General features: G+C 56.3%; 8 protein-coding genes across 8 annotated transcripts; 5 read left to right on the forward strand and 3 right to left on the reverse strand.

Annotated features, from left to right (window-relative positions):
* Positions 1-24: 24 nt before the first annotated feature.
* Positions 25-758, forward strand: DL89DRAFT_267350 (uncharacterized protein). Its single transcript, XM_040887463.1, has 2 exons — positions 25-70; positions 276-758. The coding sequence occupies exon 2, from the start codon at positions 282-284 to the stop codon at positions 621-623; it is 342 nt and encodes a 113-aa protein (XP_040743771.1). The 5' UTR covers positions 25-70; positions 276-281; the 3' UTR covers positions 624-758.
* Positions 759-1429: 671 nt separating this feature from the next.
* Positions 1430-1930, forward strand: DL89DRAFT_316303 (uncharacterized protein; the record flags this gene model as incomplete). The annotated part of the gene is made up of 1 exon (XM_040891061.1): positions 1430-1930. The coding sequence occupies one exon, from the start codon at positions 1430-1432 to the stop codon at positions 1928-1930; it is 501 nt and encodes a 166-aa protein (XP_040743772.1).
* A 612-nt stretch (positions 1931-2542) lies between these two features.
* On the forward strand, positions 2543-5152 carry DL89DRAFT_257411 (uncharacterized protein; the record flags this gene model as incomplete). Its single annotated transcript, XM_040885529.1, has 1 exon — positions 2543-5152. The coding sequence occupies one exon, from the start codon at positions 2543-2545 to the stop codon at positions 5150-5152; it is 2610 nt and encodes an 869-aa protein (XP_040743773.1).
* Positions 5153-6871: 1719 nt separating this feature from the next.
* Positions 6872-8031, forward strand: DL89DRAFT_267352 (DUF1226-domain-containing protein). Its single transcript, XM_040887464.1, has one exon. It carries the CDS (start codon positions 6951-6953, stop codon positions 7971-7973), a length of 1023 nt encoding a protein of 340 aa, XP_040743774.1. The 5' UTR covers positions 6872-6950; the 3' UTR covers positions 7974-8031.
* On the reverse strand, positions 7542-11344 carry DL89DRAFT_267353 (uncharacterized protein). Its single transcript, XM_040887465.1, has 2 exons — positions 11013-11344; positions 7542-10932 (listed from the first exon to the last, which is right to left on the reverse strand). Exons 1-2 carry the CDS (start codon positions 11262-11264, stop codon positions 8023-8025), a joined length of 3162 nt encoding a protein of 1053 aa, XP_040743775.1. The 5' UTR covers positions 11265-11344; the 3' UTR covers positions 7542-8022.
* Positions 11345-11481: 137 nt separating this feature from the next.
* Positions 11482-12314, forward strand: DL89DRAFT_152741 (uncharacterized protein). The gene has a single exon (XM_040883564.1). It carries the CDS (start codon positions 11545-11547, stop codon positions 12112-12114), a length of 570 nt encoding a protein of 189 aa, XP_040743776.1. The 5' UTR covers positions 11482-11544; the 3' UTR covers positions 12115-12314.
* A 200-nt stretch (positions 12315-12514) lies between these two features.
* On the reverse strand, positions 12515-17686 carry DL89DRAFT_292805 (uncharacterized protein; the record flags this gene model as incomplete). Its single annotated transcript, XM_040890343.1, has 1 exon — positions 12515-17686. One exon carries the CDS (start codon positions 17684-17686, stop codon positions 12515-12517), a length of 5172 nt encoding a protein of 1723 aa, XP_040743777.1.
* Positions 17687-18341: 655 nt separating this feature from the next.
* DL89DRAFT_267355 (uncharacterized protein) lies at positions 18342-21334 on the reverse strand. Its single transcript, XM_040887466.1, has one exon. The coding sequence runs from the start codon at positions 21103-21105 to the stop codon at positions 18517-18519; it is 2589 nt and encodes an 862-aa protein (XP_040743778.1). The 5' UTR covers positions 21106-21334; the 3' UTR covers positions 18342-18516.
* Positions 21335-21539: the final 205 nt, after the last annotated feature.

Here is a 21539-nt window from a genome sequence, read left to right on the forward strand (position 1 = left end):
AATTCCTCTGCCTTTATTTCCCCCTCACATTTTTACTCTTATAAGCGTAAACATTTTTTGAACATAAAAGGTAAGGCTCCGTCGTCACCCCCGGCCCTAGGGCACCCTCCCGAGCCGGCCGACGCCTGCGCAGGCTCCCATCGCTCGCATCAGCGCCTGTCTGCTCCGTCGCGTGCGTCGTATTGGGCCTCGGTCACATCCGGCGTCACTTTGGTCATCTGCGTCACTTTGAGCCCGCCATGGTCCTAACTCCGACTTTTTGTATCCCCATGTAGCCAACAATGCCTCGTGTCAAGTCCTCCGCTACTGAGTCCAAGGCCTCCCGCAAGGCCGCCGCTGCCGACACCAAGAAGCGCACCAAGCGCACCAAGAAGGACCCGAACGCCCCCAAGCGCGCCCTGTCCGCCTACATGATGTACTCGCAGGCCAACCGTGACCGTGTCCGCAAGGAAAACCCCGATGCCACTTTTGGCGAGATCGGCAAGTTCCTGGGTGCCGAGTGGAGCAAGCTGTCGGACGACGGCAAGGCCCCGTACATCAAGAAGGCTGAGGCTGACAAGGAGCGGTACGCTACTGAGAAGGCCGAGTACGACGCCAAGAAGGATTCGGACGAGAGCGACTAAGCTGGAAGCAGAACACCACACCCCAAAAATCCCCGACCCACTTCCTTCTTGTGCACGTCTACTACTCTAGTATTTGGTACTTTTTCTCGATTCGCCTCTTTCTCTTTTCTCTAAATGTAAAATCTACTATCGCAAGACCTTGTGGACCGGCAGGGCCGATTGTCGCGGTTGTTTCCTCCGCTGCCTCTGGAGCAGACGACATGCGAACAATGGTGGACCGCTTTTTTGTAAATTGCTATTCCGGGACGATTGAAGGTCTGGCGGAGGACTTCATTGGTGCATCGGACTACGTTGTCTTGGGCTGCATCCCTGGAGACAATCTTCTCAATTTAGCAATCGGGGCAAGGTATGCTTGGTATAGCTGGGCCGGCAGAGCTAGCGCACAAGGGGCTCATTAAAATGAAGGGCATCATAGAATGGCTTCAAAGAAGGGCAATACCAATCTCCGGCCGACTAATGCAATGGGCAAGCGTTTCTTTTGTTGGCATTTCGAGGGTGCTTCTAGATTCCAGCCAAGACCCTGTTACTAGCTCGATCAATGGCGTCCCTGCAGCTAGCAGACGCTGGTCGATTCTTTTGGTGCATAGGACAACAGAAAACATGCATGGCCTGTTTGAGCAGATGCATGTCACTTGTCATGTCTAAACCTGGCATCAGCAGTATTCCATGATGGATCGCTGGATGCATACAGATGCTATATCGCTCTTGACTATAAAAGCGGCAGCCAACACGCTGCTCCTTGCATCTACTCGGCATCAGCATACACCTGCTTCAACATCAATACTACAACTTATCTTCTGTCTACCATGGTCAACGCTTGCACCCCGATTCTTGCCCTCGTCTCCCTGGCTGCATTTGCACCGTCAGTCAATGCTGTGCCTACTCCTATGGCCGAGCTCGTTCGTCGCCAGTACGGTTGGGGCTGGGGCTGGGGCTTTCCATTTGTGAGTGCGTTTAATAGCGAGTTTGACAGTGCCTCCAGCCGTGCCAACTTCAACGAGAACACGCTGTATACCAACAGCCTCAATGCAAACCAGGCAAACGATGCTGTTCATTCCAACACCAACACCTTCAACAGCTTCCGCAAGCGCCAGTGGGGATACGGTGGATATGGTGGATATGGTGGATATGGTGGATATGGCAGCTGGGGCTGGGGATTCCCATTCCTGAGCTCGTTCAACAGCGAGTTCGATCGTGCTTCAAACCGCGCTAACTTCAGCGAGAATACCCTGTATACCAACAACGTCAACGCCAACCAGGCAAATGATGTTGTCCACTCCAGCACCAACAACTTTATCTCTGGCTAACTCAGTTCTCACGATCCTCCCAACTTTCTGACATTGTGAGTCTACACTTAGAATAAATACTTCATCCTTAAGCTCAATCGTTCTACGTAAACTGTTTCTGATTAATGAAGTAGCCTGGCGATTATACTGATTTATGCCTGCCAACTAGGAATCCTCAGCCAACCCATCATGAAATTCGTGATGCCTGCAAGCACACCATGTCTGGCAAATGATACATTAGCACTATACACCAGGCTATGTTTACGTTTCTTGATGATGCAGAGAGCGAATACCATCGACTCCTGTATATAAACAGCGATGTGGCTGGTGGTATCGGTGCCCATTGTCTCAATCCGCCGCTTTTCACCTACCATTCTACCAACACAATTCTGCTAGAAGAAACGGCCAGCAAAAAGGCAAGTTCTGCCGACAAAATCCTGCAATCGGCAAGTGGATGATATGATGGGTAATAGACAGCCACTGATGCCATCACCAACATTGCTAGATATAGAACTTCACATCATGACCGTTAAAGCCAGTCGTGGCCGCAAAAGTAGGTTCCTGCTCTCCTCCCAGAAAAAAACTTTGCTTCTACGTTGTTCATACAAACACATTATTCGCACTGTTTAACAAATGGGCTTCAAATATCCTCACTACCTAGAGAGCGACGGCAAGTCAGCCAGACCGAGCAAGCGTAGGCGCACAATCGAGAGCTTTGCAACTGCTACAAACGAAGAGACACCAGATGCAGGCACTGACGGTAACTTGCTGGACAACCTTCCTCCTCCTATCGGGTACGAAGCATTTTTCCATGGTTGGGCCAAACAACTTCACATGAGGCCCGACCGTAAGCTGATAGAGGGTGGTGTTATTGTCGCAGTTGCTGTTGTTCGTAGGGCCATCAGTGACTACCAAGACCTCAAAACGGCTCGTACCACGGACTTGCCGGTATCTGTGGAAGATAACTCTAAAAGCATAGCACTCCTTGAGCGCGAGTATGAGCGTTTCGACAAGAGGCGTGAGATGGTCATGGCTCGCTTGAATGATAACCCCGACGCCGAGAACCTGTGGAAGGAGATTGACAAACTCGACCTCAAGTGCGAGTCTGTTCAGAACGCCATTAGGCATGAAATAGAGCTTTCAAATGCGCAGAAAACTGTTCAGGATGCGCAGAAAGCTGTTCAGGATGCGCAGAAAGCTGTTGATGAGTCTATCGAACGAGTCAATACGCTGTTGGCAATCAGCGGCGGAGAACCAGCCAGCATCACGGCAGCCAGTAAGTGCACTTCTGTAAAGAAACCTGATAGCTCAACAAACTGTTTCGCTAACATGCATTTATTCCTTCAAGTAGACAACCTTGTGCTGGGGCCGATCGAGCCTCTCATCGCACCCCAGAATACTCGCCCTGCACTCCGTATTGTCAACTCGTGCCTTGCGCTTCCCCCAATCAAGCACGACTCTGAGAGACGACAGAACGCGATCCGCCTCAACAACCATCTCCTCGAGACCCGTCCGCACCTGCACACACGTCGTTTTGCACTGCCGCATGCCCCGATTAACCAGGGATTCCACCCGCGCATCCTGCTGAACGAGCACTGTATTGGCAAGTTCTTTGAAAACGAGATTTTCAGCCGCGTGCTCGATCTCTTCCCGGAGGTTGTCCATGGCGCCTCGATTGAGTTTGTACCCGGTAATCCAGCCTGCCATGCTGACTACTTTGCATACCTCAAAGCCAACGTCAAGGGTAGAATGCTACACACCTATATTGCACTTGAGTTCAAGATGCCGTACCGCACTCGGCCACAGACGACTGGCATACGGTCAGAGATGGGCGATTCGAGGGTCCGCGTGGATGAGGAGTCAGGAAAGGCACTTGAAGACGCTGGATTCGCTAGCATTGGGCATGGCGCGAAGCTGATCCACCAGACATATTGCTATGCGCGGGATGGCAGGCTGACGTGTCCGCAGGTTCCTGACCCACGGCTGATCAATCGAAAGTTTGGGTACTGCTCGACGTTCAACGAGTCGTGGGTCTGCGAGTACGTCGATAGTGACATGGAGTCTCAGGGCTCGCTCACCGAGACTCAGCACACTGCTGTGTCGACTGGATCCAGTGGCAATATTGTCGATAATCAGACTACTGGCAGTCCAGCCCAGGCCACACCTGCGTGCTACATCAATGTGTCGTCATGCTTCCATGCCAACAACAACTCACCTCACATCGCTGTGGTGATTGTCGGTATGCTCAGTGACGCTGTCAGAGACATGCAAGACAACCCCGACCAGTACATGGAGATGGACCAGGCTGTCGACAAGACCAACCCATTGATGTCGCCTCCCAGTCATGTATCCAGGACTCCATATAAGAGTGGCACCATGGTGTACAGCATTCCAGGCAAGGTGCATAGAAAGTCGCTGGGCCGACGCAGTATACCTGGTAATGGATCTACCACCAAGGGACAGGATATGGCTGTCCTGGCTGTGCAGTGCAAGCAGCAGTCGACGTTCGCCTTCCAGCCTCTCTTCCTGCACACGGATGTATGGTGTGGGAATGCGGTTGTGAATCAGCATGCGCCGGAGCAGACTGACATGGCGACTGACTCAACGCTGCAAGCGAGGCAATCCACAGACGATGGCTATGTGACCCAGGGCATCTGGGCATGCGTCGTGGAGAACTGGCGCCCGCTGACAGGGCATTTCACACTGGGACGGCAGCTCGGATACGGCCGCAGCGGGTATGTGCACGAAGCCTGGCACAACAATAGGCATGTCGCGCTAAAGTTGTGCCCTCTGCAGACGGAGGACAGGATTCTGGAAGAGATCGTCCAGGAGACTAGGGTGTATGACTATCTGAGGGACCTGCAAGGCACCGAGCTGCCAACCCTGTACAACTACGGTGTATTGGAGATCAATGGCGTGCTGTACTTGGCACTGGAACTCGAGTTCCTGCAGGATGCGCTACAAGCCAACACCATGACGGTATATCGCGAGCATTTGGTTGCAGCACTGCCCTTGTCTGTCAAGAGTGATATCCTGAACAGCCTGGCTAAGCTTCATGAGCGCGGCGTGGTGCACAACGACCCGCGGGTATATAATGTACTGCTGGTGCAGGACCCAGCGCGACCAGACAGGTACAAGCCCAAGCTGCTGGATCTGGCGATGAGTTACATAGATGCGACAGATGAGGCGATCCAAGAGGACAAAAGGCTCTGGACAGCTGTGCTCAATGGTGAAGCCATCTGAAAACAATCTGTCGAACGAGGCATCGCCACCGCTGTAAATGGTAAAATCTTAAGCCGCTGAGCGGTTTGTACAAAGACACATAGATCAACGACACCAACAGAAAATCACAGGCATGGATGGGTCGTTATGAGATATCCACACGCATCGCCGACATTGCATTTTTCTGTGGAAACCAATTTGTTGCGCACCCGATGTGGCCGTCCCTGACTTCAGCATGGCAGCTGACGCTATGGATGGCAAATCAGCCGCCAACGAACGCCCCACAGCAGGCTCATCAGTAAAAATGCAGCTTTCCAAAACTCTACATTTCACATACACCCCCGACAAACGCAGCAAGGATATTGGTTTTCAAGATGCTGTGGTATTTATGAACAATGATATGAATGGACATGCTAGTTATCACCAGGCATACCAAGCGTCTGCTTCCAACTGTGCGTATCCTTGTCGTGGTTCTTTTTTGGATTCGTGTTCATATAGCTGAAGACAAAAACCAGCAGGAATTTTATTTGTTTCATTGGAGCTGTGGCTCAGGGGCTTCTTGATCCGCTCGATGGCTATGCAAGCAGCAGGTAGGATCGGGGTTGTGTTGTGATGAGGAGAGAAAGGAGGTGTCAGTGGTTCCCCAATATTACGCGCAGCACGCTTGTTCATACCCGAGCCCCCCGGTTTCCAGATTCTTGCACAATTTGCCTTGCGTGGGGCAGTAGCTGCTACTTGCCGGAGTTTCCTGATATCTTGCATGCTGGTGTCGAGCTACATGTAAGCAAATGAGATGTGGCTAGATATGCTACTGCTGAGTATGCTTAAAGACTCTGGATGATAGAGCTGTAGACCCAGTTGCGCCAAAACTGCAAAGCTCTTACTAACGGATGATGGTGAACATGCTAGGTGAAAATTGATATGTGGAAAGCATTGCAAAATAGAAAAGAGCAAAAAGAAGAGAAAATATGTTTTTCTTGCACCATTTCCAGACGACCAAAGGACCATGTTTTTAAGCCAGACGCGACTGCACAATTCGAAGACGGCGAGTGATGGCAAAAACGGACCAAGGCTCACGGCTCAGCTCATGAACAGTATACTGCGCTCATCGAGCAAAGCAACATCAGCTGTTTCATTGCTGCCAAAGGCACTGGGTGGTGCATGCTCTAGAACAGTAACTGTGCAGTGTACACAAGAGCTGCTGAAAATTGGAGTACCTAGTGTATTAGTGAGTGGTGCTGTTTGTTGTATGGTCTGGTACGCGCGTTCAATTACTGAACATGTCACAAACGTGAACCGAATAAAAGAAAGACAAGTTGGATCAGCACGTAACATAGCGTATAACAAGTAAATGCCGATTGGCTTTGATCAGACAAGAAATATTGTCACAGACATGTTGAAGGGTTATCACATAGCATGGCTTGAAGGTTTTATGATTTGCTGGGCTACGTAAGATGGTAGGTACCTTAGTCTGGTCTAGCTACTGACACTGGCACTCTCCTTGAGATATGAAGCTGGGGCAGCACAGGAGTGGCAAAAGACAGGATACAACATAGCCAACGATCCTGTATGGCCGGTCTAGGATTCTGCAAAAGGCGATTGCTGGCACCAAGCGAGCAGGAATCGTCTCGGTTGGCTGGAGGTATCACAAATATTCACATGACTTTTGATCATTACCAACACGCTTTGGTAGGTGACGTTTCACATGGCCCGACAAACGGCAGCTATCTCTGCTCTACTATTTGTTTTTAGTATTTTTTTTGCTCGCTTGCACTTTAGTTCAAAACATTCACATTCATAGAGGCTTGAATTTCATAAAATGACGGACACAGAGGCAGAAGAGCAGCACACACGGGTCTTCGGATATGATATTCCGCGGTGGGTCTCTGCAGACACGGGGATCTCGCTGGCAGTCAAAGGCGTGCTGGCAGTCAGCGCCTTGCTCGCAGTACTGGTGTCATCGATCGTGCTCTACAGCATATTCTACCGACTGTACGTGCCGCAGCTGCTGCACGAGTCGGCAGTGCACATGCAGTACCACAAGCACAATACGTCGGCGGTAGTGGATCTGGTGCCCGCGGCCAACTACAAGCTTTTGTCGACGTCGCAGGCATACTCGGTCGCATTGCACCTCGACGTGCCGACCTCGGAGGCGAACGAGCAACTGGGCAACTTCATGGTCACCGTGGAGCTGTGCGACCGCAGCGGCACACCGGTGCACACGGCCAGCCGACCGGCAATCCTGCCGTACCGGTCGTCGCTGGTCAAGGTCATGCAGACGGCGGTGCGCGCAGTGCCGCTAGCGCTGGGCTGGATGCATGAGAAGACGGTGCTGGATGTGCGGCTAATGGAAGGCATGTATGATCGGCGGTTTGCTCCCATCACTGTGGCCAGGGTGGCGCTGAGTCGGCCGGTGCAGGTATATAAGGCACGGATTGTCATTATGGCAGAGTTCTCGGGCCTAAGATACTGGATGTTCTACTGGCGCACGCCCACAGCAGTTTTGTTTGTGGCTCTGGCGGTTGTGTGGCAGTTGGCGTTCACAGCAGTTGCCTGGTCGGTGCTGGAGGCTTACACAAGGTCGCGCCAGGGACAGCGAGAGGAGGTGGGGGGTATGCGGTCGTTGACGCCATCACCCGCAGCGCAGAGGATCGCAGAGACCAAGGCAGAGGCGAGCAGGAAGGGCGAAGGCGTGGAAATCCCAGAGTTGAATGTTGAGCTGGTCCAAGACGATGGGCCCAGCAGTGCTGTGGTTGAGGAGCAGATGGTCCCGGAGGCAGATGCAGGGGCAGGCACTAGCAAATCCGGGTCTCTTCGACGCAGACAAGCAGTGCCAAGCTAATTGATATTATGTGAAGAAAAAACCTGTTCCAGTAAGAAAACATAAGATGTTAGAGGGAGAGCTTGAGAGTGACAACCTGGAAAGGCGTAAAGTTGATAGTCATGGATTTCTGAGAGCCGGTGCTCAGGACATCAAGGCTCGCAGCATTCTCCTCGAGGATATTGGTGAGGTGGGCGCTCTTGACATTGAGGGCAGTGGTGAGGGTGGCCTTTGCATGGCCGCCATACGCTTCGTAGAGACGCACAACGACCGAAGCCGCGTCGTCCTCAGCAGCCTTGACGGTGTCCAGGACGACATTGGGGGCGCCAGCAACGCCAAAGTACGGGGTGCTGGCTACGCTGGCGGCAGCGACATCGACGGGCAGCTGGACCAGTGGCACATTGAACTGGTAGGCCTCCTGGACAACAGCTGACTCGTTGAAGGAGCCCTGGTGCGGGAAGACGGCGTAGCGGAAGGTGTGGTGGCCCATATCGCAGTGGGCGTCGGGAGCCTTGGGGCTGCGCAGCAGCGTCAGCGTCATGGTGTTCTCGAGCGTTGCGTGGCCGTACTTGCAGTCATTAAGCAGCGCCACACCGTAGCCGAACTCTGAAAGATCGGCGAACTTGTGGGCGCAGACCTCAAACTTGGCCATGTCCCACGACGTGTTGCGGTGGGTGGGGCGCTGCACAACGCCGTACTGGGTCTCATACGTGGCCATGTCGTTGTGGATGTCCCAGGTGAACGACACCTTGAGGCATTTGCGGCTCTCGTGCCACTCAGCGTCGGTAGAAAAGTCCAGGCGCGGCGACGTTGCGCTCAGCGACACCCACTGGCGGATGGAGCTGCCGTCGCTGATGGGCACTTCAATCGAGACCGTCGCCATCAGCGGGCCCTCGTCGACGATAGCCAGCTTTGCACCCGGTAGCTCGACATACTTTTCAAGGTTGTAGATTTCGATATCCCAGGCATCCCAGAACAGGGGAACGTCGTCATACAGCTCAAACACATTGCCCTTGGCGCCAGCTGGGATCAGCTCGCGCTCAGCGTGGCGGTCGCGCAGGCTCACTAGCTGGCCCTGCGGCGAGATAGTCGCAGTCACATACAGGTTCTCCAGCACTGCATTTCCGGCCTTGTCGATGAACGCTGTCACCGGCACCACCTCGGCCTGCGCGGCTAAATCGACGACGCTGGCGCCGACGCCGGCAATGTTGGCTGCCACCACCAGAGCGCCGCCCCGGCTGCTGGCCTGCTGCACGCCAGCAGTGCCTGCGCTGAGCTGCGGCACGGCCACGATCTCAGTGCGTGGCCACGCAGTGGTGTTGACAAACACGACGCCCGAGGGCTCGCTGGCTGGCGAGGCAAAGAGCGCTGTCAGCGCGCGCTCCTTCAGACTCTTGGCTGAGGCAATGACGTCGTTGTAGATCTTGTCGCTGTCCTCATACACCATCTCGATGCTGGAGCCGGGGATGACGTCGTGGAATTGGTTCAGACACACCAGCTGCCACAGACGCGTCAGCTCGCTGGCCGGGTACGCAAAGGCGCTGGCAGGGCTGCGGGCGGCCATGGCGCTGAGGAGTTCGACGTCGCGCAGCAGGAACTCGGCCTGGCGGTTGAATTTCTTGGTGGCCGCCTGCGACGTATAAGTGCCGCGGTGCAGCTCAAAGTACAGCTCGCCCTTCCATGACACCAGCTGCTTGGCGCTCTTCTCGACATGGTCATAGAACTCGTTAGGGTGACAGTGCTTGACACGTGGCAGCCCGTCGACGTCACCCATGCGACGCAGGCGCTCCAGCATGGCCTCCAGCGGACCACCGCCGCCGTCGCCATTGCCGTACAGATACAGGCTCTCGTTGGAGTACGCCAGGTCGCGGTGCCGCTTGACGCTGTCGATCAGCTCGCTGGCCGTGGCCTGTGCCGTGTATGTCTCAGCCGGCGCCATGTGTGTCAGGACATGGCTACCATCCAGCCCCACCCACCGGAATGTCGTGTGCGGGAACTTGTTGATGTTGTTCCACGACAGCTTCTGCGTGAAGAAGTACTTGGCCCCAGACTGCCGCACAATCTGTGGCAGCTGCGACGAGTACCCAAAGGTGTCGGGCAGCCAGAACACCTGGCACGTCTCGCCAAAGTGCTCGCGGAAGAAGCGCTGCCCCAGGAGGAACTGCCGTGCCAGCGACTCGCCCGACGGCAGGTTGCAGTCCATCTCGACCCAAGTCGCTCCGATCGGAATGAACTGCCCCGACTTGACCTTGGCCTGCACGCGCTTGAACAGCCCCGGGTACAGCTCCTTGAGCCAAGCAAACTGCTGTGCCTGGCTGGCAGCAAATTTGTACTCGGGGAACCGCTCCATGTAGTCCAGCTGCGTCGCCCAGCTACGGGCAATCTTTCGCTTCGTCTCGTCGTACGGCCACAGCCACGCCGTGTCGATATGGCAGTTGCCGATGGCATACACCTGGTGGTTGCCCTGCCCGCCCGTAGCCGCCAGGAACTCGCTGGCTATCCCGCGCGCCGCCCCCAGCGTTGCTGCGTCTCTAGCCTCAAACGCATTGACAATGGCATTGGCTGCTGCCAGCGCCGCCCATGCGCGCGGCGAGTCCTGCGGCAGCTTGTCGGCCATCTGCGCAATCACCGTCAGGTCGTGGTACAACCCCCACGCCTCGGCCCGCGGCACCACGAGCTCCACCGTCGCCAGCGCAAACCGCCGGTCTACATGCGGCGGTCCAATCGTGTAGTCACCGTTGCCAAACAGGCCATTGCAGGCCACTTCCACAAACAGCGTCTGCGTTGCCCCACCCGTGGCCCGGTCTGCCACCACGTAGTCCACATGGTGGTTGCCACCCCCGCCGCCCGTCAGGCCCTGCAGCGGCTGCCCGTCTGCCGTCCACACCATTCCCTCGCTGCTCGAGTCAAACAGCAGCCGCACGTGCTTGCCCGCAAACGACTCGGGAATCTGCAGCGAAACCTTGAACCAGTGCGTCGACTACAATACGACTATCGTTGATTAGCGTGCTGGCCACGTGGGCCATGTGCGACGATGACGTTGCGCATTCGTCTACTTACCCATGATGGCCCAAACGACTCGCCCACGCTGGTCTCCTTGAACTCGTGCTTGACCGCCTCCGCAAACGTCGGCCGCTCGAGCCCCGACGCCGACCACACCTCCAGCCTGACGTGCGGTGCCCCACTGGCGCGCTGCTCGTACAAACTGGCCTGGATGTTCACATCCTTCCACTGGTTGTCCGCCAGAAAGTTGCTGATGCGCGACTTTGTCACGCTAGCGTGCTTCTGCAAATACGACATATGCTTGTCCATGGTCTTGAAATAATAATAATGCGAATAGGTCTGTGTCTGGTAGTGCTAGAGTATAGAAGAGGAGGAGAGAGGGGAAGAAGGAACATCGTGAGCACGCGGCTCCATCATTCCTGGCCCTCGTCCCGCCCTATGCAAGCCAGATGCGAGTGCTCGCATAGCCACAGCTCTGCCTCATACTTTGTGATGCCTAACCACACGTGACAGCAGCGCCGCACTGCTTCAATTCTGCCACGTTTTCCGCTGAACCGCAGTAGCAAACGTCCCAAGCAGGGCCCGCCAGATGGCAGATTCATGTTATTCATTCAAAAGAACACGGGATACCCAGCCTAATCTACTCGCTCTTGGCCTCCTTGGCCGCCTCCTTGTGGTGGTTATCGATCTTGCTCTGCAGCTCCTCCACCTCCTGCTTAGCCTTGTCCAGCTGCGCCTTCAGCGCCTTCAGCTTCTCCGCCTCGCGCTTGCGCATGTACTGGTTCTCCGACGCCGCCTCGCGCTCCTGGAACCGGTCAGTCGTGTAGCGCGCTGTCGGAATCATTGCAGTCTTGAGGGAGTTGGTCAAACGGCTCTGGCGCTGGATAGTAGTACGAAGCATCCTACAGAAGAATCTATCCTATTAGCCTGTGCCCTGGATCTGGCCATGGTCTCAAAAACAGCTTTGCAGGAGCCCTTACAATACAAAAATATCTGTTGGAAAACGTTTCTGGTCAATAGTGTGCAAATACAGGGTCTCGGAAAGCAGCGCTTCCTGGGCTGCTCCCCATATATATACCAGTGCCAAGACCTGCGCTGCCAGCCCGGATCTTTCGTAAGCCTGGATCTTCGACATCACACCTCGCCCCCGCCGCCATGAAACTCCAGGCCACCATCCAAAAACCACCCGTCTTATGCTAAAACAGGAAATGCCGTCATCCCTAGGCCCAGCCGTACTTACGTTGTTGCTGAAAGTATTTGGAGCTAGTGATTTGAAGTTACGAAAAGTGTGTGTGGAATTCAAAGTTGAAGAAAAGGAAAAGGTGCTTGCTGTGGTGGTGTCGTGGAAAGATAAGGTCAAAACCAGTCCTGGCTGTGCGACCTTTTAAATCATCCCACTTGGGCCACGAACAAAAACCCCGCCACTGTTCCCTAAACCCAGCCATGTGCAATGATTTCCGGCCACATCCACGTTCCGCTTGCCAAAGACCAAGAAAAAAACAGGCTGCGTGTTGACACTACACCAAGCTAAAGCAGAACTAGCTAGGGTGGGCTGACACCTAGCGCAGCTGCTGCTGTTGAAGGTTCTGCTGGAGCATCTGCAGCTGTTGCTGCTGTTGCTGATGTTGATGCTGATGCTGAGGATACGGCATCCCGAACAGCCCCGCTCCGTTGCGGATACCACCCATCCCCAGCTGAGTCGGGGGGTACTGCCCACCCTGCCCGAGGATTGGTGCGCTGAGCGGTGGCTGCGAATGCTGCTGCTGCAGTGCTGCCCCAGGCACCATCAGCGGATTAAAGTACATGGACGCCGTGGTGGGCTGAGCAACAGCAACATATCCACTACCCAATGCCTGCTGATGCTGATGCTGCTGCTGACCAAGCAGCGGCGATGGGATCAGCGGCCGTGTAGGTGTCTGCGGCAGTGTCAGCGACTGCGGCTGGACACGGCTACCCGACAGGAGACCGCCAGCAGTGCTGTTCTGAAGCAGCGCTGCGTTATGGCCAAGCATAGGTGACCGTGCCTGCAGCTGCGATGGCTGCTGCGGCATCTGTATTGGGCTGTTGGTCTGCGCTGTCTGCAGACTAAACGCACTCAGCATGTCCTCGGTGATGATGGACAGCTGCGAGGTAGGCGTTGACCGCGGTTCTACGCCAAACTGCGACATGCTGCTGCTGGACATACCTAGAGGCGGGAGGGCGGACGAAAGGTGAAGTGGCAGTGTAGCACCAGAGACCGGCGTCGGCGCTGTTGCCGTTGCCGCCACAAGCGCTGCCTGGTGCTCGGGGGATTCTCCCGAGAACATAACTGAGTGCGTGCTGTGGTCTAGCATGCATGCTGATGGGTTGGCCCGGGAATATTTGGCACAGATGCCCCACACTTCGCTCTCACTCAGCTTCCCATGCATCTGGGCAATCTCAGACACCGGGTGATAGCTGCTGCCCACCAGGCTGTTGGCATCCCGCCGGAACTTCTCCAGAGCACAGTACGCCTTGTACACAGCCTCGATATCAATGTCTAGCGACAGACTGCCACGACTGCCGCCAGGAGCCAGCGTTGCGATCCGACTCTCGCTAGATGCACGATGCATCGGCATCGAGTTGCGCCGAGCTGAGAGGTCGGTGGCCGACGACCCAGCGGCTGGGCTGCTGCCCAGCCCAAACGTCGTTGCCAGGCTACTCTTGGGTGGAGCTGCCAGCCGGCCACTGCCGCCCATGAAGCTGTCAGGTTCAGCACGCCACTCGAGACCATCAGTGAGCTCGTCCTGCAACGTGCGGGATCCCATGACCTTGCCCACGATCGACAAGATCTCAGCGTCATATTCGCTGGCTGGCGGCCGAGCTGCGGATGCAGATGCGGACGCAGACAGTGTAGATACAACAGGCGATGACAGCAGAGCCGTTGCACCAGAGAACACCTGCGAGCCGCTGTTTGCGCGCCCGCGTGCACTGGGTGACGAGAACGGGATGTGCGGCTGTGGAGCAATGGGCTCGAACGAATGCATCATCTGCCGCGGTGTCTGCGCCAGCGGGTAGCTGGGCGCAGTGCTTATAATTGGTGTCCGGCTCATGTTGTCCAATGGCTGCATGCTTGGGCTACTGAACATGCCTGGTGGCGGTACTGCTTGGGGCATGGCCATGACAGGAACAGCAGGCAAGATTGCCGACAGCGGGGTGGTCAGCATCTCGGGCCGAACAGGGACTGCCGCAACGGGCTCTGCCAGCGGAACAACAGGCACAGCAGGCACAGCAGGCACAGCAGGCACAGCAGGCACTACCGGTTGCTCGAAAGCAGCAGCAGCCTGCACTGGCACCTGCGCTGGGACCTCAGTCTCCTCCGCTTGCTTCTGCTTAACAATATCAGCAATACCAGCAATATCAGCTGCCTTGGTCTTGGCTGCTTCCTCCACCTGCTTCTGCTCAGCCTCCATTTCGTGGTCCTTGGCTAGCTTCTTCTCCTCCTCCTCCTTCTCCTCCTCCTCAGCAGCCGCCGCCGCAGTCGCTGCATCAGCTATCGCCTTGGCGTTTGCTTTCCCCTTGTGTTCCAGTCGCTCTTTCTCCTTGCGCTCGCGCTCCTCACGCTCACGCTGCAGCTTCACTAGCTGCTCCTGCTCGCGCTGCAGCTTCTCCTGGCGTTCACGCTCCAAGCGCCGGTCTGCCTGCTCGAGGATCTTCCGGTTGCGCTCCTCCTGAGCCCTGCGGATCCTGGCTTCCTCCTCACGCTTCTTCTTCTCGCGCTCCTGACGGCGCTTCTCCTCAGCTGCCCGCTTGCGCTCCAGCTCAGCCTTTTGCTGTTTCTCACGCGCCAGCCGCTCCTCTTCCTTCTTCTGCTGCAAATTGCGCTTCTTCTCCTTTTCGCGCTCCTTCTTCTTCTGCTTGCGCTTCTCTTTCGCCTTGGACCGGTTCTCCTCCTCCTCGAGCTCTTGAATCAGCTGCTTCTGTCGCTCCCGTGCAACCCGGTCTCGGTAAGAGTTGATGACTCGCTGCTCAAACAACCTGGCTGCAAAGAGCTGAAACACTCGCCGGCCCTCCTCTGCCTGCTCCTCAGCACGGTCAGGGTCAAGCGACTCGAGATCGTCGTCGTCGTCGTCATCGTCGTCGTCATCGTCGTCGTCATCATCGTCATCAAGATCGTCATCTTCCTCGTCTAACAGGTCGTCTTCGTCGTCGTCGTCATCATCATCGTCGTCATCCTCCTCCTCATCCTCTAACCCCTCATCAGAAATTACATCATCAATGTCGGCAGAGCGCGGTCCGTGCACCTTGTACGGGGCATGGGAATGGCGCGCGTGTGACGATGACGAGCGGCCGCGTCGCCGAGCACGGTAAGCAGACGAATGGCCTTCGGCGTCAGAGTACGCTCGCCGGTCTTCAGAATCGCTGATCTCACCATGGCAGTCGGGACAGCGGCGCGATAGGCTCCCCTGAGAATCACGCCGGTTGCGGCTGTGGCTGTGACTGTGGCTGTGGCTGTGATCGTGGTCGTGGTCGTGATCATGGCCGTGGTCGTGGTTGTGGCGATGATGATGATGGTGGTGGTGGTGATGGTGGTGGTGGTGGTGATCTTGGGATGTCATCTCTTCGCACCCAGCCTTGGGACGCGGTTCAGAATCAGCAGCATTATCGAGCAGCGCATCCTCGCGACGCATCCGGTAGTCTGCCAGGCGTTCCATCATATCAAAGAACTTTTTGCTGTCGGCTGGGAACGACTCGATCGGGCTCAGCAGGTTGTCAGTGTAGAACAGATCGTTGTTGTCGAGCGGGTCTTCGCTGTTATCCTCGTCGAGCGGCGACTTGTCGCCAAACTCGCGCTGGTACTCCGTCTTGCGGGTATATAGCTCCATAATAATTTCAGTCCACTGGTCTACATAGCCGCTTGACTCGAGGGTCTTCCACGCCTTCATCGTCATCGGATTCCCTGAATTGTCACTTTCTGCTGCATCATCGCCGATTAGCGGCTGGAGAATGTATGGATTCCGGCCTGCTGCCGCACTCCGGTGAAAGCTCTCCTGAATCTCGCGGCGATAGTCGACCTTCATGCGCGCTGATCGTTGGCTGGGCTCGACCTCGTTGAACGCCAAATCAACCATTCGGTCGATGACCGAGTTGAAATATCCGCTGGCCGTGCGCTTTGCCTCCAGCACCGACAGGCGCATCTTCTCTCGCCGAACGCTCACCTCGAGCTCCTCATAGTAGCAGTCATACAGGCAGTCCAGCTCATGCTCAATGGCCTCTCGCTTGCGCGTGCACGAGTTGCAGTTGCACGAAAAGTTCTGGTGCTCGCGCACGCGCGACATAACCACCTCCTTCTCAATCAGCACAAATGCCCGCCGCTCGACCTCGTTCAGCGACAGCCAGTACTTGCGCACCTGTCGTTGTTCCTCGATGCGGTCGCTGTTCCAGATCGCCTTTGTGTTCTCAAGCACCTTGGGATCCGCTGACAGCTTTTGAATGATCTGCGACGTCGAGTTTGACATGGCCACAGGTGCTTTTGGAACACCAGGCGGCATTCGGGCTCGGGACTGCGTCTGGGCATCAGGGTGTTGGCCAGCCAGGGCTGCTGGCTCATCGGCTGCCGGTTGTGGCGGTTTAGTAAACCTCTGGTCAACCTGATCCTCGCGCACCGATTCCTTGCCCTTCGCCTTCTTCTTCTTCTTCTTGCTCTTCTTCTTGGGCGCCTTGGGTGGATTAGAGCCTTTAGCCGCACTTTCTGTTTCCGACTCGTGGCTCAGGTCATCGTCAGAGTAAAACCCCTGGAACGTACCAACAGGACCCGAGGTGTCTTCTTCTGTTAGCCAGTCAAACCCCGCGTACGCCGGACCCTTTGTAGCCGCCTCTGCTGATAACCCGCCATTGCTGGATCTCGGCTCGACTGGTTCGGTTGTCAGCCTCTGCTCTGGTGTAGGTCTGCTTACTGTGGCCTTCCGGATACTGGCGGCGTCAACCGAAGACCCACTTGACCCAGACCGCATCGCTGCAGCTGCAGCCACCAGCGCACTGGGCACGGCCTGTGGGTTGCTGTCGACCATATCCTGGAACCGATGTACCATTTCCAACTGCGGCGCCAGTGCAGCCGAGGACTCAATCATCTCCAAGCCAAAGCGATTTGGGTTGTGTGCCAGCAGTTCTGACAGTTCAGACGTGAGCTGGGACGCTGCGGCCAGCATTGAGTCTGGTGCATCGGTGCTGAACGAGGCGCTGTCGACCAGAGACGGCGACATTGACATTGACATGGTCCCTGCCTGTACATGCTTCAGCAGCAATTCGGGCTTCGATATGACCTCGGCAATCCGCTCCTGCCAGTACTTTGCCGCCTCCGCTTCCGATTGTGCAAGAGACTCGGCTCCTCCCATGACTCGTCCACTGTGCGGGCCGATACCAACGCCGATGGTGACTTCTTTGGCGCTGGGGTTGCTTGGGTCTACCAGACCCAGCTGTAGGCTGGTCCGATGCAAGGACCTGGTCTGAGACCCCTTTGAAGCTGCAGCAACTGCTGCTGCTGCTGCCCGCGCCAGTGCCAGCTCTGGTGGCGGCTCTGGCCCGAACACCGGAGGACCCTTCGGTATCTTGCCTTCGTTGCAGTCGCCTGACATGCTGCTGTTGGGAGGCGGCACAGACGTGCGCGCCGGCTGCATGGTGCTCTGGCTCTGCTTTGGTGCCGTCTCAACTGTGCTGCGTGAAGCGCCACCGTTAGCTGCGCCGCTGTTTCGGCGCTTTGAATTGGAGCCCATCTAAAATTCGCGCCTTCGAATCCTAAAAAAGCTGGGAGTGTCTAGTGAGAGACAGTGGGTAAATTCGAAAGAAAAAGGTGGCTCAAGTATGCGTCAGCCTGCAGATATATCACAGTTCAGGAACCTTTGGTGCCCCGGGCATTCTGCAACCACCTGCCTCCTCCCATGCAGCGCCGCCAGCAGAGTGTCACTCTGACATTCAATGGCCGAATAAGGGAGTATCCGGAACCACCGTGCGCAGGCAAGAAATGTAATACTGGGCCCAAGACTGGATGGTACTGCGTGGGTATTGGATGGAAGGGATGGAAGGTGCTGCATGATTCACAGTTTGCTGCACAGAACCTGTGAATATGAAGCACCCATAGCGTGTGGCACCCTTCCAGCATATGCGCGGCAGGCTCTTGCAAGCTGACCACCCCCGAGCATCAGTAGCCCTAGCACATATGCCACCTGCATACGCACAGGTGTGTCGGTGCGCAAAAGGCCCTGCTGGGAAGAAGAGCGACCAGTGCTGCAGCCAAGGCGTGGCCGTGAATTGAATGTAACGCTTACTTTAGTTTCAAACTGAAAGGTATTGCTACGCAATGGACTTTTGCTCCGTGTGCGTAGAAGGGAACGGAATAGGTGGTTGGAATTAGAGTGTTTCTGCACTGGGTTGCGAATGACTAGGTATCGAATTGGTACAGAAATAAAAAAAGTCAAATAAATTGAATGAGCCAAAAGAGCGAGAAAAGGGAGGAACGCTCGCCCCTATGCGCTGTTTTCAAGCAAGCTTGCTCAGAAAAGCCATTGCAGCGCAGATTGGCTGACTCGGACACACGTGACCATGTCTAAGTCGGCTGCTGCTGCTTTTTGGCTGTAGATGCTGCTGCTACCGCGGCGGCAGCAGCAGCAACCGTCGAGTTCAGCTCTCCGCCGTCGGGCAGCGCGTTGTCCTGCTCCGTGTTGGCATTGACGGCTGAGATGAGCCGATCAATCCACACATCAACATCGGCAACTGATATCTCGCAGCACGACGCAATGATCTGGCGGTACTGCCGCTCGCGCTCGGAAACATCCGCCCGCTTGCGCAAGGCTTCGACACGCTCGCGCAGCAAAGCGTCACGCCGGGCGTACACCTGGTTTGCCACCCGCAGACGCTCAACGGCCGCGCGCATTTTCGCCGGGTCCTTCTCCAGCTCCTCCAATTCATCGTCGGCCTTTCCGCCGGGCACCAGCGGCAGAATCATGTGTGGCTCCGGTGCATTCTCAGGACTGTTGAGCAGCGTGTCCAGTAGCTTCTCCAGATCCAGACGCGGCTTTGAACTGGGCGGCAGTGCGCTGATAGCTTCACGCACAGCAGCGGTCTCGCGCAACAGCGTCTCCTCCAGGTACTCGACACGCGCCTTGACCTCGCCCAGCTGCGATGTCTTCGAGTGCAGGTGATAAATGGTCTCGCGCGCCTTGGCTAGCTCGATGGTTGTTTTGCGTAGCTGCAGCTTGATCCCGTCCAGGCGCTCCTGCTTGATGCGCATCTCCCCCGAAAAATCAGACTCCATCTCAGTCATCAGCTGCTGGATGGTCTGCACCGATTCGTGGATCCGCAGCTGTGCCGACGATGGCGACCACACGTCATCGCTGTCGTCCAGATTGGCCAGGCCGTTTGTGGGTGGCCCATACGAAGCCTCGCTGCCCATCAGGGACGCAAGAAGGTTCTTGCCTGTGGTGCGCATAGCGGTGCGGATCGGTGTCTGTGGGGCTGCCAACGGTGTGCTGCTAAACGGCCCATGTGTAGCTGAGCGATTTGAAGGGGACAGTGAGACAATATCCTCCAGCATGCCATTCGAATCGCCCAGCGGATCCAGCTCAGCATCGCCAGCGGCAATCTTGTCCGCGCCAAAGTCCAGCGGGCGCAGACCGACCCTGTTGGCGATAGTAGGCGAAGCACCGGCATTTAACAAGAGGCGGATCATGGTGCGGTCGCCGATGCGCGCAGCCAGGTTCAGAGCAGTATCGCCGTTGGTATCCTGCAGATTCAGGAACGCAGCGAAATCGGCGCTGCGGGCAGCAGCAATACCAGAGATTGGGATGCTGTTCTGGTCACTCACCGGAGCTTGAGCTTTTGGCTGCTGGCGCGGCGTCGCAAAGTGCATATCAGTAGCCGTCTGCTGACTGGACGCCTCACTGGCCACAGTAGAGTCCAGGCTAGTTTTGGTTGTTTTCTGGTTACCAGCGGTGGTTCGGCTGGGCGACGGCGGCTGCAAGTCGCTGCTAATTTCCTGCTTGACATTAGTGTCTGCGCCGTCAACCTGGTATCCGTCGGCGAGCCCTGCAATCCACTGCAGCAGACAGTCGGCATAGTATCTGGCCGCCTTCTCACGCCCATCAATGCCAGCCGCCAGCGATATGTGGTGAAGCACAGTGCGGTTCTGCTTGTCGGTGAGCGGGATAGTGTCGTGCAGCAGCTCCAGCAGCTCCATGAACGTCTGGTTTTCGTAGTTGTTGGTGACCTGCACTGCGCGCACCAGCGCCGACTCGCCCTCGTAGTTAACCTTGCGCGCATTGGCGCCGTGGAACAAGAGCAGATCCAGTACGTGTGTGCGTGCCAGGGCTGCTGCCCAATGCACAGCCGTGTGGCCTTGGTCATCGATAACCAGGTTGACGTTCACCTTGGTCGACAGATCCACTGCATCATCGGCCTCGTCAACCTGCGACAGCCACTCGGGAATAAAGCTCTGGTCTTCCTTAAGGAAGATGTTCATCAGCAGCATGCGGTCCTGCTCCACTCGGACGCCATTGCCCAGCACATCAGAGTCGGTCACCGTCGCAGACGATGCCTCTTCATTGTGCGTCTGATACCCGCCACGGCCAATGCTGCTGCCTCCGGGCCTGACTGCCGGTGAGCTATTGTATGGCAAATTGCGGTACGATGTGACAGAGCCATTTGCCACAGCATCGGCGTGCGGCGTAAACACCTGCGGCGCTCCAAACAGCGACCCGCCCAGCTCCGAATTAATCGGCGAGGTGGCATTGCTCGAGCTGGGTTTGAATCGCTTGGTGCTGGCCGAGTCTGGCACGCGGTCCCGGCGCACCGATGACGGCAAGCCGTGGACTGACGAGCTTCGCTGCTGGCTGCTGTCGCGCAGGCGCTTGCGCACCTCTGCCTTGGTCGGTGTGCGGTCTGGCCGCGTGCCAGACTCGGTCGGGTCGTGCTCCAGGATCGGCCGCATAAAGTCGTAGACGCCATACTGCTGGCACAGCTGCACGCCGCGGGCATACGGCACCCATGTTCCCTGGTACTTGCCATAGCCACCCTGTATTTTGTTGTGTTCGCCGTTCAGCACCTCGCGCTCTAGGATTTTTGTCCGCCGTCCCTTTTCAATGCCCGCCACCTTGAGGATCTGTGTTGCATTGAGCCAGGAATCCGAGTGTCGTCTCATGACCGCGATGCTTCGGCATATCATTTCGTACACCGGAATGCCCGAGTACACTGCCGTATACACGCTGTCCATTATTTTAATTACTATGAGTAGGTGTGAGAGGAGGTGGCGGCGGCGGCGGCGGCGGAGGAGGACGAGTGAGAAATTCGAGTGAGAATGGAAAGGCTAGGCGGGAAATGGTGTCGGAAATTAGAAGGAGAAATATGGCTAAAAATTCTTGTCGTGGTTCAAAGTGAGTCTGGTCCGAACAATACAGCGCGCCCCTCCCCAAGGGGGATGATTTGTGCTGATGCTGCGATCCAGAGGCGAGCAAAGTGCCTCTTACCTGTGTCTGCGGTCTACAGGAACGGAACGACCTGCGTCTTCAGCGCTTGGTAGATGGAGCCAAGATAGCGCTGGTGCGGTTGCGCGCTTGGGGCCGGCAGACGGTATGC

Source organism: Linderina pennispora (genome assembly GCF_002104995.1).
Source record: "Linderina pennispora strain ATCC 12442 chromosome Unknown DL89scaffold_6, whole genome shotgun sequence".
Lineage (NCBI taxonomy): Eukaryota > Fungi > Kickxellomycota > Kickxellomycetes > Kickxellales > Kickxellaceae > Linderina > Linderina pennispora.

Coding starts and splice junctions, on each gene's coding strand:
- DL89DRAFT_267350 (XM_040887463.1), top strand. CDS start 282: ATGCCTCGTGTCAAGTCCTCCGCTACTGAGTCCAAGGCCTCCCGCAAG.
- DL89DRAFT_267352 (XM_040887464.1), top strand. CDS start 6,951: ATGACGGACACAGAGGCAGAAGAGCAGCACACACGGGTCTTCGGATAT.
- DL89DRAFT_267353 (XM_040887465.1), bottom strand. CDS start 11,264: ATGGACAAGCATATGTCGTATTTGCAGAAGCACGCTAGCGTGACAAAG. Junction 10,933..11,012: donor AGTCGTTTGGGCCATCATGG/GTAAGTAGACGA, acceptor GTCGTATTGTAG/TCGACGCACTGGTTCAAGGT.
- DL89DRAFT_152741 (XM_040883564.1), top strand. CDS start 11,545: ATGGCAGATTCATGTTATTCATTCAAAAGAACACGGGATACCCAGCCT.
- DL89DRAFT_267355 (XM_040887466.1), bottom strand. CDS start 21,105: ATGAGACGACACTCGGATTCCTGGCTCAATGCAACACAGATCCTCAAG.